At 31.1% G+C, this 17010-nt stretch overlaps 1 protein-coding gene across 1 annotated transcript; it reads left to right on the forward strand.

Moving 5' to 3' along the window:
* The first annotated feature begins 1097 nt into the window (after positions 1–1097).
* Positions 1098–3208, forward strand: LOC125058876. The gene is made up of 3 exons (XM_047663019.1): positions 1098–1123; positions 1224–2054; positions 2161–3208. The coding sequence occupies exons 2-3, from the start codon at positions 1879–1881 to the stop codon at positions 3206–3208; spliced, it is 1224 nt and encodes a 407-aa protein (XP_047518975.1). The 5' UTR covers positions 1098–1123; positions 1224–1878.
* The last annotated feature ends 13802 nt before the right edge of the window (positions 3209–17010 follow it).

The following is a 17010-nucleotide window of genomic DNA, read 5'->3' on the forward strand; positions in this document are numbered from 1 at the left end:
CATACTTTAATACGCGTTTACTCCCCTACTCTTTCACTCTTTTACTGACTACATTTATTACTATCAATTCATATTTATACCAATGTATTTAAACACACATAATATGATCTCAACATAAGTAATGAGTCTCTTTGTAAAAAAAGTAATGAAGGTAAATAAAAACCATGTCATATTCGATTACATTATATTTTATTATTCTTAATATCATAATAATTACATAAGTGATTGCTTAACTACTATAATCCACACATACATTTCTGTTCTTATCTATTTCTATAATATTTGAAAACTCTGCGTAAACTACACAGTTAATTGTTTCAGTCAATGCGCTCTCGAATCTTACTTCCATTCTTACACTACCATGGCGTACAAGATTCCAATGCACATTAGAGTTAGCCGACAAGTCAGGTGTTAAATCAAAAGCTAGTAAACAGTATCCATTTGAATATTGTTCCCTCGATATTCCATTACCTTCGTTAAGAAAATGTATACCGGTGCCTGAGTACAGGGTGTGGTATGCGCTAGTAAATACATCGTTTGGAAATGATGGTTGTAACGATTTTGAAGGTATCTGTTGACCATCTATATATAGGCTAAATGAGCAAATACCAAAATTTTCAAAGTTGAAAGGATTTTTAACATAACTACCGTTGAATGCTGTATTATTCACAAAACCTATAATACATCTCTTAGGAACCTGTCCTAAAATATACTTCAAAAGTAATGAAGGTTAATAAAAACCTGATAAGGTTATTCGTTTATATTTTCATATTCGTAAATATATTTTATTGTTCTTAATATTATAATAATTATACGTATATGTGGTTGCTAAACTACTAGATACACACATTTCTGTTATTATCTATTTCAAAAATATTTTAAAAATGCAATGACTATTAAGATTGCAAAGGGTATTTAGAGTGCCCTTTGTTTTTCTTATCCACATTTTACTGATAGGTATGGATACTTGTTCAAACATGCAGTCGAGTTGAATATCGTAACTAGATAATGATATCCATTACCAGTCTATATAACCCGATACTTGTAGAAAGATTTAGTATTGTGCTCTAAGTTCGACAAAAGTGAAGTGGTTAAAAGTTTGAAATAATAAACAACAATGGAGGTAAGTTATTTAAATTTTATAAATTTGGTTTCAGTAAATTCTTTAATAATTCCTATTTATTTTTTGAAACGCATTTTGATTTGTTTATGTTATATTTCAGTCTTCATACAACCTGAAAGATGTGGATAAATGTTTCAGACCATATAATTATTATAATTTATCTGATGATGAAGAAGAGGTTTTAAACATAACAGAAAATAAAAATAAGAAGACCAATCGTTTAGATGACTTTTTTCTTCAAGAACCTGACCGGAAGAAGAAAAAAACTAAACTTTCTTCAAGTGTTGGCCGTGCAGGGAAGGAGGGAAGCATTTCATATATATCGACTGATAAAGATGATGGAATGGACGCTGACATACTTGTGAAAATGGAATTATATAGTTTAAAAAAGTTGAAAGAAATCCCAGTGGCACAACATTGGAAAAATGCAGATATTCGTGTTAAATATTATATGAAAAACGATTCCAACATTGATGTTCAGATAAAGGATATTGTATACAATATAACAAAGGGGATATCCGAGGAAGATAGTGTAAAACGTTACAGTTTTAAAAATTAGTTTCATTTAGTTTCTTCATGCTTCAGATTTTAATACCATATGTTTATATAATTAAGTAATGTTTCAGTTTTCCACTAGTATAAATACTATGTTGCATTGTACAAAGTCAATCATTGTGCTTTTTGTTGAAGACCTTTGCGCATTAAGGTTAAAAGTGTGAGACAAAAAACAGTTGTGAAACGAATACATATATACAATGTCTCAAGAATGTGTTAGTGTTTTTTTTGATGAAATGGATCATGAATTTGAAAGCTTATCCATTGATACAATTGAACTTTTCAACGTTTGTGATGAAATAGAAAGAAATGATTTAAATCACCCATTTTATGATCAAAGAATGATGGTGCTATGTGATGAATTCGATGGGAAACTGTGAGTATATTTAATAATCATATTTTCTATATATATTTAATTTTTTTTTTTTTATTTCTCTATTCGCAATTCTAACAGTTAAATATAATAAAATTTTATTCGACAGGGTTGATCAAATGGGTCGTGGAACTAAAAGGAAAGCAGCTGTTGATATTAACTCTGCTGACATCAAAAGAATAAAATCTGGATCGAACATGGATCTTTCACGGTCTTCACAAGAGCAATCAACATCGAATGAAGGTAATAATTTTAACATGAAATTTTGCTGTATTTGTAATAGAAATGTTTCCAAAAAATATTTCGCTAATCATCTAAGGAGCAATGCACATAAAAATAATGTAAATAAAAAACAACATTCAATAAAACCCAATGTTAAGATAATTGAGACTGCGTTCGGTAATAGAATAATAACCTATAGAGTAACTTCAGAAAATCAAAATGATTTACAGTTTGAGACACCAGAGTTATTTCTTGCATCTGTCAAAGATACAATATTTACAATAATAAATAAATCTATAGAAGATCATACAATTTTAAAAATAAATTTCATTTTATATGGTGACTTTGTTCAGGAGACAAAAAACATTAACAACACTTTTGATTTCCAATCAATGAATTTTATTGTTTGTATTGGTGATGATTTAAATATATTTTATACAACTCTCACGAAATCTCTAATAAACTATATAAATTCATTCGAGAGAAAGGATAGTGGGTGGAGTCTGAAAAAAATTTTACATTTGGATATGAATTTAAATCAATTTAACCCTTTAAGAGGAAAATCCTTTATTGAGTTACCACATGATATAAAAATAAAAAAAGCTGTGATAAATGTTAAAAACACTGATGACGCCTGTTTTAAGTGGGCACTGTTATCTGCTTTATTTCCAATTCATAAAAATTCGGATAGAGTATCATCATACACCAAATACAGTCATAAATTAAAGTTCGGTAATATTAAATTTCCAGTCAAATTAAAGGATATACACAAAATTGAAAGTCTTAATAATATAAGCATTAATGTTTTTGGGTTAGAATATAATGAACAAAGAAAAAAGCATTGTATTGTTGGGCCATTGTATTTTACAAAGAATAAAATGCAGACTCATATAAATTTACTATATTTGACACAGGGTAAAATATGTCACGATTAATAAGTAGTCAAGTTTCGAAATCCAAGGAAGCTATATATCTATGTGACTTTTGTTTACAATATTTTTCAACATCTGAACGTTTAAATAACCATCAAAAAAATGATTGCAGACATATTTGTACACAAATACCAAGCGTAGATAAAAATAAAAAAAATTGGTGGGGCGATATTGTATCTGAAAATAAATTAAGTTTTGATAAATTTCAACGTAAATTGTTGTTACCTTTTGTTATATATGCGGATTTTGAGGCTTTTTTAAGTCCCTTAGCATCATGTTCAAACGATCCTTCAAAATCACATACAATAAATGTACAAAAACATAATGTGTATAGTTTTGGATACTACATTAAATGCTCATACGATGATAAATTGTCTAAATATGTAACATATACTGGTGAAAACTGTGCTTTAAAATTTATGGAAACCCTGAAAGATAATTTGACAACAATTGTTAAAAAAATTGGTTTCCAAAAAGTTGCTAATAAAATATCACCAATTCAGCAAGATATAGTTAGCAAATCTATTCATTGTTATATTTGTAATAAAATTTTGTGTGGGAATTCAATGATTTACCACGATTGGTTTACTGGGGAATTTGTTGGGGTCATACATAAAGTTTGTTCAGAAAAATTTAGAGTACCTTACACTATACCAGTCTTCTTGCACAATTTAAGCCATTATGATGCACATTTTATCGTACATGCCTTAAACTTTGATGAAGGTCAGGTAGAAGTTCTCCCACAAAACAAAGAAAAATACATATCATTTTCAAAGGTTCTTAAAATCAATAACAGTAATGTAACTTTACGTTTTGTGGATTCCCTAAAATTTTTACCCAGTAGCTTAGATACTTTAGCAAAAAATTTAACAAAAAATAATTTTAATGAATTATCAAAATGCTTTCCCAATTCAGAAGACTTTAAACGGCTGACTAAAAAAGGTGTATTTCCATATGAATTTATTAAAGATTTTGATACATTAAACTACAATCAACTTCCAGATCTTCCACACTTTTACAGTAGTCTCACAGATTCCATTATTTCTAATGAAGATTACAACCATGCCAAAGATGTTTGGAATCATTTCAATTGTAAAAATATGTTGGATTATTCAAATCTTTATTTAAAAACTGATGTTTTATTGTTAGCAGATATTTTTGAAAATTTTAGGCGTGTTTGCATTAAAACGTACGATTTAGACCCGGCTCATTACTATACAGCACCTGGATTAAGTTGGGATGCTATGTTAAAACATACTAAAACAGAGATTGAATTACTTTCTGATATAGATATGATTGCTTTTATTAAATCAGGAATTCGTGGTGGTGTTTCGCAATGTAGCACTCGCTATGCAAAAGCAAATAATGTTTACATGTCTGACTATAATGCGAAGGATAAAGAGTCATTCTTAATGTATTTCGATGCCAATAATCTATATGGTTGGGCAATGTCACAATATCTACCTACAGGTGGTTTTGAGTGGGTTAGTGCTGATACGGATTTTAATGTTAGTTGTTCATCAGATATAGGTTTTATCTTAGAGGTAGATCTGGAGTATCCGGTGGATTTACATGATAAACATTCAGATTTACCTCTTTGTCCAGAAAATATACCAGTTGGGGACGCTAAGGAAATTAGATTGATTCCAAACTTAAAAAATAAATCCAAATATATTATTCATTATCGAAATTTAATTCAATGTTTGAAAATGGGTTTAAAATTATTAAAAGTTTATAGAATATTAAAATTTAAGCAGAGTCCATGGTTAAAGAACTATATAGACCTTAATACACAATTAAGAACTCGAGCTAATTCTGATTTTGAGAAAGATTTCTATAAACTCATGAACAACGCAGTTTTTGGTAAGACTATGGAAAATATTGAGAAACGAGTTAACGTTAAACTGTTAACCCACTGGGAAAATAGGGGCAAAGTATTGGGGGCTGGGGATCTAATTGCTCAACCACATTTTCACAGTGTTTCAATATTTTCTGATAGTCTTGTTGCAATTCAATTAAACAAAATTAAATTAATTTATAATAAACCTATTTATCTCGGATTTTGTATATTAGATATATCTAAAACGCTGATGTATGATTTCCACTATAATTACATGAAAGAGAAATTTACTTCAAATCTGAAACTACTGTATACAGATACTGACAGTCTCATTTATCAAATATTTACTAGTAACTTTTATAATGATATAAAGCCAGACATTTGTACACATTTCGATACATCAGATTATAATCCAAACAATGTTTTTAATTTTCCTCAAGTAAATAAGAAAAAATTAGGTTATTTCAAAGATGAAAATTGTGGTAAAATCTTTACAGAATTTGTGGGTTTGCGATCAAAAATGTATGCATTACAGGTAGATGATAAAATTATTACTAAGGCGAAGGGTGTTAACAAATGTGTCACTAAAAAATTAACGTTGGATAATTATAAGTCATGTTTGTTTAATAAAAACGTACAGCATTGTAAAATGTATCGGTTTAGATCATTAAAACATACAATTTTTACACAGGAAATAAATAAGGTGTGTTTATCTTTTAATGACACAAAGCGGTACATTTTACCAAACAAAATCGATACGTTACCTATAGGTCATTACCAAATCAATAGTATGTAATTAAGTATTGTAAATATAACAAATTGTAAATTTTTATGTAAAATAAATTTGTTTTGTACATGTATAATGTATAAACGTGTACTGTACATTAATATTGTGATATAACACTTACATTTTTTGTATATTTCATATAAATAAATTGTTTTTAAAATATCAACTTAGTTTTATTCCTTTCCCTGAAGAAGACAGAAGTCAAAAAATAATGATTCATTTTATTCATCCCTTTGCTGCCATCGTAGCAGGACCTAGTGGATGTGGAAAATCTAACTTTGTTGCAAATTTCATTAAGCATAAAAGTAGTATATGTAATGAGATTTTTTTAGAAATAACATGGTGTTATGATGAAATGCAGCCGCTATATAATATACCTGGAGTAAATTACCACCAAGGACTACCGGAATTGCATATGTTTGATGGTAAAAATCCACATTTGATTATAATAGATGACTTAATGAGGGAATCTGATGGTCGAGTTGTTGATATATTTACAAAAGGTAGTCACCATAGAAATTTGAGTGTTTTTTACATAACCCAAAACTTATTTCATCAAGGAAGAGGACAGCGCGACATTTCACTTAATTCAAGTTATATTATTTATTTTAAAAATCCCCGTGACAAAACTCAAATACGATTTCTAGCTAGACAAGTTTCACCGGAAGACACGAAGTTTATTGAAGATTCATATACCGATGCTACTAAAGAAGCTCATGGTTATTTAATGATTGATTTGAAACAAAACACTGATGATGCTCGCCGCATAAAATCTAAAATATTTGAATCTAGTAATTTTTGTACAATATATGTTCCTATGAAAAGGTATAAGTATCTTTGTAATCAGCCACTCTAAGTCAGTAATGAACCATGTATCAACGAATAACAACGCATAAGGAATTGTTATCAGCTTTACATAAATTAAAACCCAAACATCGTAGGATATTACTGAAGTCTTGTAATAATCAAGAAATTAACTGTATATGTGAATGTATTCACAATGTTTTACAAGGAAAAGTACCTTTAAAAGAGAATACAAAAACAAAATTAAAAAAAATTAAAAATCTCTTACGTAATCTGATCAGTAAAGGAAAAAGTTTTGAATTCAGGAAAAATATATTAATACAAAAAGGAGGGTCCTTTCTTCCCATAATTTTAGGTACAATTCTAAGTACCCTTGTAAGTTGTTTTAATAAATCACAATGAACACAAAAAAAATGCTTCTTGTTGAGCAAGACTTTATTGATAAACTTAAACATCAGAATGAAAATAAAGCAACACCGCAAAGTAGATTGGATTTAGAAATGGAAAAAATTATATCAAGTAAATTGGATGATCGCGAAAAATGGGCGCTTTATCTACAAATTTTACAAAGATACTTACATTACTCCATGGAAGAACGTCAACCTCAAGAAATAACAATAACTGAAAAGGTAATAAATGATAATACTAATGAAAACCGGAACATCAATAATATAACTACTAGTGAAAATGAAAAAATGCTAAATGTTAAACAACTCCCAACGGGTGAAGACATCGCATATGGGTTACAACCAAAAGAAATATTAAAATTAATTCCTAAAACTTATATGAGGAGGGGTGAATTATTGATGGATACAATAGTAAATAAAACAGATCAATTGCAATGGAATAAAAATGGAACAGTTTTTATTAGTGGACAAGAAATACCAGGGAGTAATATTATAGATTTAGTGAATGACATCTTACGACCCTCGAAGAGATCTGATCCAATCGGTTGGGAAATATTCGCCAAGTTTTTAAATGATATAAATACACCGCTAACATACATTGGTAATCTGAAAAGAATCAAATATATATCTGACCTTAATAGTAAAGATAAAACATTGATTCAAGAATCACAAACTGAGGTTTCCCCAACTCCAACACAATCTAAACACATCAATAAATTGAGAAACAAAAGTGATTGGGAGAAATGGACCCCGTATTAGAGTTACATCGCATCTATTATGATATTTCACATCCAGCTGGTTACAGCAGTGTCAATAAGTTAACAAAGGCAATGAATGGAAAAATCTCAAAAAGTGACGTTTCAAAATGGTTGCAGTCTCAAGAAACATATACATTACATAAACCGGTTATAAAAAAATTCCCACGTAATAAATATATTTTATCAAATATTAATGAATTGTGGCAAGCTGATTTAAGTGATTTAAGAACTTACATAGAATATAATGATGGATATAAATGGGTCAAACTCATGGGCTAGTTCAGGTTGAGGATTGTTTAAAAATAATACTTTTTTTATGCTGATATATATTTTGATATATTATTCACAAATATTCCTTCATTTACGTTTGCTAAATATGGAATTATTTAGTTACTAATTTGTTGAAAAAAAAAGAAAAGTATTAAAATGTCCCCTTCTGTGGACTGTTCGTGAACGTGGTAAGCACATTTTGACAAATGCTGTTCTGAATTAACAAGTGTTATCTCATAATAAATATTAATTATCGATAATATGTATACTGAATGTTAAAATGTTACCAAGTTATTAAATATATATCTAGCTAAACCTACACAATTAGCAATAAACAGTTGGTTATGCAAAATCACGTCTTTTCTGTAGACCTAAAATTCAATCGATTTTATCGAGCTAACTCAAAATACTATTTCACAATTATTTTTTTGTACTGGCCACAATACACGGCTGGCGTTTGCCAGTTTGGATTGAGTGACTGAGCGCTCGTAGTTTATTACAACAGTTTTTATAAATTTTACTGAGTTTTCATCAAAGATCAGTGAGTCTTTCCTGTTCCTGGTGTATATTAGTAAGTAATTAATGAATTTACCGATTAGCATGCAGCCATCGTTTCTTATTAGGAGTGGTTTCGAAATGTTTTAAATTGTTTGTATAACGTCAAAACTGATCGAGCAATGCTTACTTTTTTAATAAAAGTCCTTCCTGTGGACATCTTTTCTGTGGACTGAGAAGTCCACACGAGAGACATTGTCCACAGAAAAGAGCAATATTTATTTGGAAAGTAACGATAGTGTATTCTTAATTTGTAAAATAATGATTTTATTGCTCGTGCTTTAAGCCAAGCTAAGATAATACGTTATTCTACCGCTACTGATGTTGCCAGGGCTTTCTGCTGTAACAACACTCTCAGTGTTTCTTGCCTGGAAAGGACGTGTTTGCAATGCTCTGAGAATACAGTAAATTTTAATGTGATCAATGGCAATGATACAATTATTTACCAAAGATGGATCACTAAAAAGTGTTAGAAGTCATTAAAGGAAAAGATAAGCTATGCCAAAAAACTATTAAAGAATCCGTTAAAACTACTCATCAATTACTCGTTAATATATTTAAGACAAAATTACCTACATATTTTCAACATCTTGCAAATAAAACCAACACAGAGTTATTCGATCAATCAAACAAAACTTAACGCCAACAGATGGCTTACTTCATATTGATTTTTCAGAAAATTATTGCTGCAAATATGGATCAGAAATTCAATCAGCCCATTTTGGCGGATCTAAAAGCACAACTTTCACTTCATACATGTGTGTACTACTCGTCAAATAATCAGCCACCAACAAACCTTACACAAACCACATGTCTTTGCACTGTATTAGAAAACTTAAGACACGATCCCGTGTTCATTTGTGCACATTTAAAACCTGTTATTCAAAGAATAAAGTTACTTACACCAGATTTGAAGCAGCTGCATGTACTCAGTGATGGGCCTACTACCCAGTATCGTAATAAAACAATGTTTCATTTAATAGCAAACTATCTTAGCAAAATTTCAAAAGCAGAAATCATTAACTGGCATTTCAGCGAGGCAGGACATGGCAAAGGTGCTCCTGATGGGGTAGGTGGATGCATAAAACGGACATGCGATAATGCAGTTACAAATGGCCAAGATATATCGAACATTGATAGTTTTATTTCATGTTTAAAAGGTAACTGTAAAGGCATTGAAATTATTCGTATTGATAATGAAGTATCTAATCTAATATACAAGAAATTGCAAACGTCAAACTTCGTCCTTTTAAAGGGACCTTCAAGATTCATCAGGTTGCATGGAGTGCAAAAGCACCTAACATTATACGTTGCAGACGATTGAGCTGCTTATTATGTGCAGCCCATATTGAATGTACCCATTTTGAAATTGGACAAATAGAGGTTGAGGGCATTTCGTGTAATTTTATAGAAACACAACTTCTACAGAATTTTACATCTTCTTCAACCCCCAGTCCAGCAACCACTAATAACACTACATCAGCCTCTACAGCCACTGGACCGACAACCCCAACTCTGCTTGAACCCTTGTTTAATACACCATCATTGGAATCATCACCAAGCCCAACCCGTCAACCATTAACCCCACAAAAGCCAAATTTAATTAATACACACTCTGATGACTCAGTAACTGCTAATAAATTCAGGTTCTGTCCAACCCTTGATGTAAGTGACTTGGAAAACTCAATTACACCACCAAAAGTAACACCCAAAAAATCCAGAGTCCGTGCATTCCCAGAATACAGTGACTCTGACGACTCAAATGCACCACAAAAGAAATGTAAAGGCCGTTCATTTTTTGATTCGAGTGATGATGATATCTTTTAAAATCCTTTTTTTACTTTGTATTGTTTATATGAATAACTTTTTAAGACTAACGTAACGATTGTTTTTGTTTTTGTTCTATTCTGTGGAAGTATGTCCCTTCAGTGGTCACAAAAAAAATTAAAAGTTTAATATTTCAGTCAAAACTGAAAAACGATCTTGTTTTATATTGTCATTTAAATGCTATGATTATAAGGTAATAAATAAGACTGATTTCGTAAAAGTTCTGACTATGTTTTTTTTTCACAAAATTCTGACTCGTTTTGTGTATGACCCAAATATATTTTGTGTGTTATTGACGCCTTTAGTAAGTATGCTTATGTTAGAGCAATGAAAAAGAAGGATTCATGCACAATAAAAACGTGTTTTACTAGCATCTTTGATGAAGCTAAAACTGTTCCTAGACATATTCAATCAGACAAGGGTACGGAATTTGTATCTAAGGATGTCCAAACTTATTTAAAACGTAAAAATATAAATTATTACACTACAAATAATCCAGATATAAAGGCAAGTATAGTAGAACGATTTCAGAGAACATTGAAAATGAAAATGTGGCGTTATTTTACACATAAGAATACTTATCGCTATATAGATATTTTACAAGATTTGGTTAGTTCTTATAATCACAGTGTGCACTCTAGTATCAAGATGAGACCATGTGATGTTAAAATGGAAAACATTATGGAAGTTTGGCGGAATTTATATTATGATGAAAAGACTTATATTTCAAGTTTAAACAAAGTACCTAAGTTTAACGTTGGTGACTATGTAAGAATTACAAAATACAAACATGTTTTTCAAAAAGGTTATGAAAGTAATTGGAGTAATGAAATTTTTATCATTACTTCGATTATAGATCGTTCCCCGTGGGTTGTATACACTTTAAACGACTTAGAAAATGAATCAATAACAGGAACTTTTTATGAAAAAGAATTACAAAAAATAACTTTTTCCCCCACTTCCGAATATAAAATTGATAAAATCATCAGATCACGTAAAAGCGGTATTAGAAAGGAAGTATTAGTTAAATGGAAAGGATATCCTAACAAATTTAATTCTTGGGTCTTACTGTCGAATATTAAAAATCTACAATGAAGGAAAGTTTCTATTTAACTTTACTCAGCAATAGTTCCACACAATATTTCCCGGGAAATATGACATCAAATTTTTCTACAAAACTACCTAAAGCCATTACATTAGAAGGAGAATGGATGGTAGGTATAGTTGAGTTTCAATATCCCTCTACTATGTTCTCCGTGCAAGAACATGAAAATATCATATACATAAGTAAAAAAACTACCATCAATAATGAAGAGACCACACTAATGTATAAGAACCATATACCAGCCACCAACTATGATAATATACAAAATATTCTTATTGCTTTAAATTCGAAAGAGAAAGTTAGTTTTCGTCAGGACACCGTGTCAAAGTTTGTCTCTGTTGCAGTAAAGGATCCATCAATAATTTCACTATCTCTATCACCTAATTTGAGCTTTCAACTTGGATTTGAGCCAGATACCAATTTAGTAAATCATAATATCGGTAAACGCCCTGCTAATCTACATTTGGGGTTACCATCACAATTATTTGTGTATTGCGATATTATAGAACCACAAATTGTTGGTGATGTCATGACACCCCTATTGAGAATTATACCCTTAGATCCTGCTAAATACATATATGGTTCAAATAAAATGCATATATTTTCACCACCACATTATTTACCGGTAATGAGAAGAGAATTTGATGTTATTGAGATAGATATAAGAACAACCACGGGAAATGCGGTACCATTTCAATACGGTACATCGTGTGTGAAACTTCATTTTAAAAAAATATAATCTATATTTCCTTTTTAAAATGTATACACCTCAAGAAACTTTTATATGTCCTTATGAACATTATTATTCGCAACAAGCTGGGTCTGGTATAAATGTAATCTACAAAGGAGCCTTACATCAACGTGGTCATGGTATCGGAAGTTTTCTTGGGGGGTTATTTCGAAGTGTGCTACCTTTACTCACTAGTGGTGCTAAGGTGATTGGAAAAGAAGCACTTAACAGCGGTATTGGGCTTTTGTCAGATGTTGTAGCTAGTCGTCCTATTAAAGAATCCATTAAAAATCGATTGAAAGAGGCTAGTTCTAACCTTAAACGCAAAGTTGATACCAAAATTGATAAACTTATGACTGGATCGGGTGTTAATAAGAGACGAAAATATTGTAATGAGCTCATTCGAGTTTCACCCCTCAAAGTGAAAGGCGCTTCAAAGAAAACAAGGAACAAAAATATTAATATTTCCAAGGATATATTTTCAAACTAATCATAATGTCATTTATTCATAATCATTCATGTGAGTGCGTTAAATCTGAATTGGATCTGTTTGCTCTTCCTTCCACACAAACAAGTATCGAATATGGACACTGGATACATTACAAACCAATTTCTTCATTAAGTGATGATGGACCTATCGAATTCCAAGTACCTGGTACAGGAGATGACTACATAGACCTTTCGCATACACTACTCCATCTCAAGGCTCAAATTAAAAATCAAGACGGTTCTGCAGTTAATGCAGCTAATGTAGTGGCACCAGTCAATAATTGGTTACATTCTTTATTTAACCAATTGGATGTTTACCTAAACCAAAAACTTGTGTCACCCCCAAATAATACTTATGCATATCGCGCTTTCATAGAAACTCTATTAAATTATTCATCATCCGCCAAACAATCACATTTGACATGTGGTTTGTGGTACGAGGATACAGCTGGTAAAATGAATGAAACTAATGAGGCAAACAAGGGCTTTTACAAAAGACAACTACTTTCAAAGGATGGAAAGGATGTTGAAATGATTGGGCATTTACATGGGGATATATTCAATCAAGATAAATTCCTCATGAACGGGGTCGAATTATCTATAAAATTAGTTAGATCGAGAGAAACATTTAACCTCATGTCACAGAATGCAGATAATAAGTACAAAGTCTGTATAACAGATGCAACTTTAATAATACGCAGAGCAAAAATTAATCCATCAATACTAATAGCTCATCAAAAGGTTCTTGCCACTACTACGGCTAAATATCCTATTACAAGAGGTGAAGTGAAAGTCCTGACCATACCAGCTGGTGTGCAGGGTAAAACACTGGACAATATATTTTTAGGACAGGTTCCTAAGAGATGTATTATAGGTTTTGTGAATAATACAGCATTCAACGGTAGTTATGTTAAAAATCCTTTCAACTTTGAAAATTTTGGTATTTGCTCATTTAGCCTATATATAGATGGTCAACAGATACCTTCAAAATCGTTACAACCATCATTTCCAAACGATGTATTTACTAGCGCATACCACACCCTGTACTCAGGCACCGGTATACATTTTCTTAACGAAGGTAATGGAATATCGAGGGAACAATATTCAAATGGATACTGTTTACTAGCTTTTGATTTAACACCTGACTTGTCGGCTAACTCTAATGTGCATTGGAATCTTGTACGCCATGGTAGTGTAAGAATGGAAGTAAGATTCGAGAGCGCATTGACTGAAACAATTAACTGTGTAGTTTACGCAGAGTTTTCAAATATTATAGAAATAGATAAGAACAGAAATGTATGTGTGGATTATAGTAGTTAAGCAATCACTTATGTAATTATTATGATATTAAGAATAATAAAATATAATGTAATCGAATATGACATGGTTTTTATTTACCTTCATTACTTTTTTTACAAAGAGACTCATTACTTATGTTGAGATCATATTATGTGTGTTTAAATACATTGGTATAAATATGAATTGATAGTAATAAATGTAGTCAGTAAAAGAGTGAAAGAGTAGGGGAGTAAACGCGTATTAAAGTATGAACACACTAGAAGTGCAAATGAGTCTTCGTAGAATACATCCCAGCCTCCAGAGCAACGTATATCCTTCAAATCGATTGCCGATGTATGCTCAGGTGCCAGCACTTATCATATGCAATCTTGACCCTGATTCACAGCCGGGGTCTCATTGGGTGGCTATTCATATAAACGTCGAAAGAGTTGGGGAATACTTTGATTCGTTTGGACGTAAACCTATTGAAGCAATAGAAGGATTTTTAAGGAGGAATTGTTGCATGTGGAGATACAATAACCTTACGGTTCAGGATTACCTATCGGCGGTGTGCGGAGAGTACTGTTTGGTATACATATATTACAAGTTCAGAGGGATGAGATTAGAAGACTTCCTTAGAAATTTTACGTGTGACTCAGAGAACAATGATACGGTGCTAGTAAATTTGTATAGAAATATAATGGACATATAAATAAAAGAATAATACCTGGAATAAAAATGTTTTATTTAAATATGTAACCCTTACATCTAATTTTATTATAGATAATGGTGTTAATGTAGGTATATTTATTGTTGTTTGCTTAGACCCGTAGGTTAGGTTAGGTTAGATATAGTTTATTATATTATATTATTCTATTTTTCTTTTAGAGCCATAGATCGGGTTAGTGAATGTAGGAAAGTAGATAACGATGCATTCGTACTGAGTCATTAAGTAATTAGATAATGAGTGGGGATTTCGTGCAGGAAATAGTAACTGATAAGGTGGTGATTAGTAAGTAATTAGCAAGGTTTTGGGAAAGCTATCTCTGGAACGGTTAGAGCTATCAGTTCAGGAGTGAGTGCATTCGACTCCGCACGTCCTGTTTAGTGGGGTTAGAGTACAAACTTTTTTTTTTTTTTTTTTTTTTTAGGCGGGCGCTGCCTCCGAAACAGCTTTTTTTACCGAAGCAGTGGGTGAGGCAGTGCCCGGGAATCCATACTACTAATAAACTAAGGAGTATTTTTTATTTGAAGTTATAATAATGTTTATTGGGAATGGTACTGTTTGGAATAAGAGAGCCATGAAATAGATAATAAACAATATTTATGTACTACGAAAATGTCTAATGTCTTTCTGATTTATTTATGGACAATCTCGTCAACATACAATCGCTATATATAGATATCCTTATTTAATATTTATCTAGGTATATAGTCATATAACCCACTCGTAAACAGATAGAGCTTACAACATACAGTGTAAACTCTTTATAACGTCGCTCTAACCAGGCGCTCTCTATAACGTAATAAATATATAATTTGGTTGGTTTAACACAAAACCCATTCTTTATCACGCAATAGCCTCTATTACGAAGAAATATTTTCATATTTAGACATCAATAACAAACTTAAGTGTAATTGTTTTTATAATCGGATTACAAAACCAACCTATAGTAGTGCCGGAATTTCTAAAAGGCACCTGAGGTCATAAACAGCCGTCTCGCCTTTGTTATTGTTAATTGCATTAACACGTGTTAACCCATTATTCTTAGATTAAATTGTCTCTAAGAAATTTTGGTCTCAGTTACTAAACGCACCATTGTCACCTATCTATTATATATATATATGTATATATATAAATTATTGTAATTGGTTAAATTTGGTGTTTTTTCTCTTTTCTTCCTATAACGAAACTCCTCTATAACGAAAAAAAAGTGCTTGGTTTCTTAAAATTCGTTATAAAGAGTTTACACTGTAGTTTTTGAGAGCCAAACATCATCTAGGACCAGTTTAGTCAAATATCAAAAACATTTAATATTAAATCTAAATACATATATCGATTTATTATAATTCCAATACGATTTAAGAATACGTTATTTGGTAACTCTTTGGTGTGTGTATTTAAAAATAATTATTCGAATGTTTAAATGAAAATACCTAGGCGCATAGTACACAACCTATAAAATCCTATAAACTCCAATCACGTGAAATAAACATGCACAATTTACAACGGAATAATTGAAATCTAGTTACCCACAACACGGGCTCCCTAGTGTGGGGACTAGCGTTAGATCAAATGTAGTAACAACGATATTTCTACCATGAATAAAGTTTTATTATTATTTAGTTGTCATTTACTATTCTTGATTTTCGACATGTTTATGCATCACTAAAAACACCCGGGATATAGTTAATTCCGTGGTCAGTACAAATTACAATCAGTAATGTAAGAATGGCGCTAGAATTCAAACGTCATCGCGCACGCGCCAAAACAGAGGCTCCACAGGTTCAAATATATCATTTAAAACACCATACCACAGATATCGTAAACAACTGTTCACTAGCATCAATAAAATAATTAAAAAGTTGAAAATCTTTAATTTTTGATGACACCTACTTTTTATGACACATCTTCTTGGTTAAAATTGGGCGTACTATCAAAAAACATATAAAATTAAATGATACGAGAGTACTATATTAACGTATTGAGTTACACAAATATAAAAATCAAAATATTACTTACAACTATTAACGTTTAGAACAAAATGTTTTTGACAATACATATTTACAAATTTAACGTAATATTGTGTTTTCTATATATGCCTACCTCTCTGTAATACACGTATATATAAATTACGGTCGCGCACATGGAATGGATCATGGATGGTCTATGATCTATCTCGAGCAGTGAGTACATTTTTGTAGCTTCGCTGGCTGCTAAAAAATTACGTATTA

This window comes from Pieris napi, chromosome 18 (assembly GCF_905475465.1).
Source record: "Pieris napi chromosome 18, ilPieNapi1.2, whole genome shotgun sequence".
In the NCBI taxonomy this organism is placed as follows: Eukaryota; Metazoa; Arthropoda; class Insecta; order Lepidoptera; family Pieridae; genus Pieris; species Pieris napi.

Excerpts from the sequence above, each read along its gene's own strand:
- LOC125058876 (XM_047663019.1), top strand. The coding sequence starts at position 1,879 with ATGTCTCAAGAATGTGTTAGTGTTTTTTTTGATGAAATGGATCATGAA. Across the intron at positions 2,055-2,160 it reads GATGAATTCGATGGGAAACT|GGTTGATCAAATGGGTCGTG; the intron begins GTGAGTATATTT and ends TTTATTCGACAG.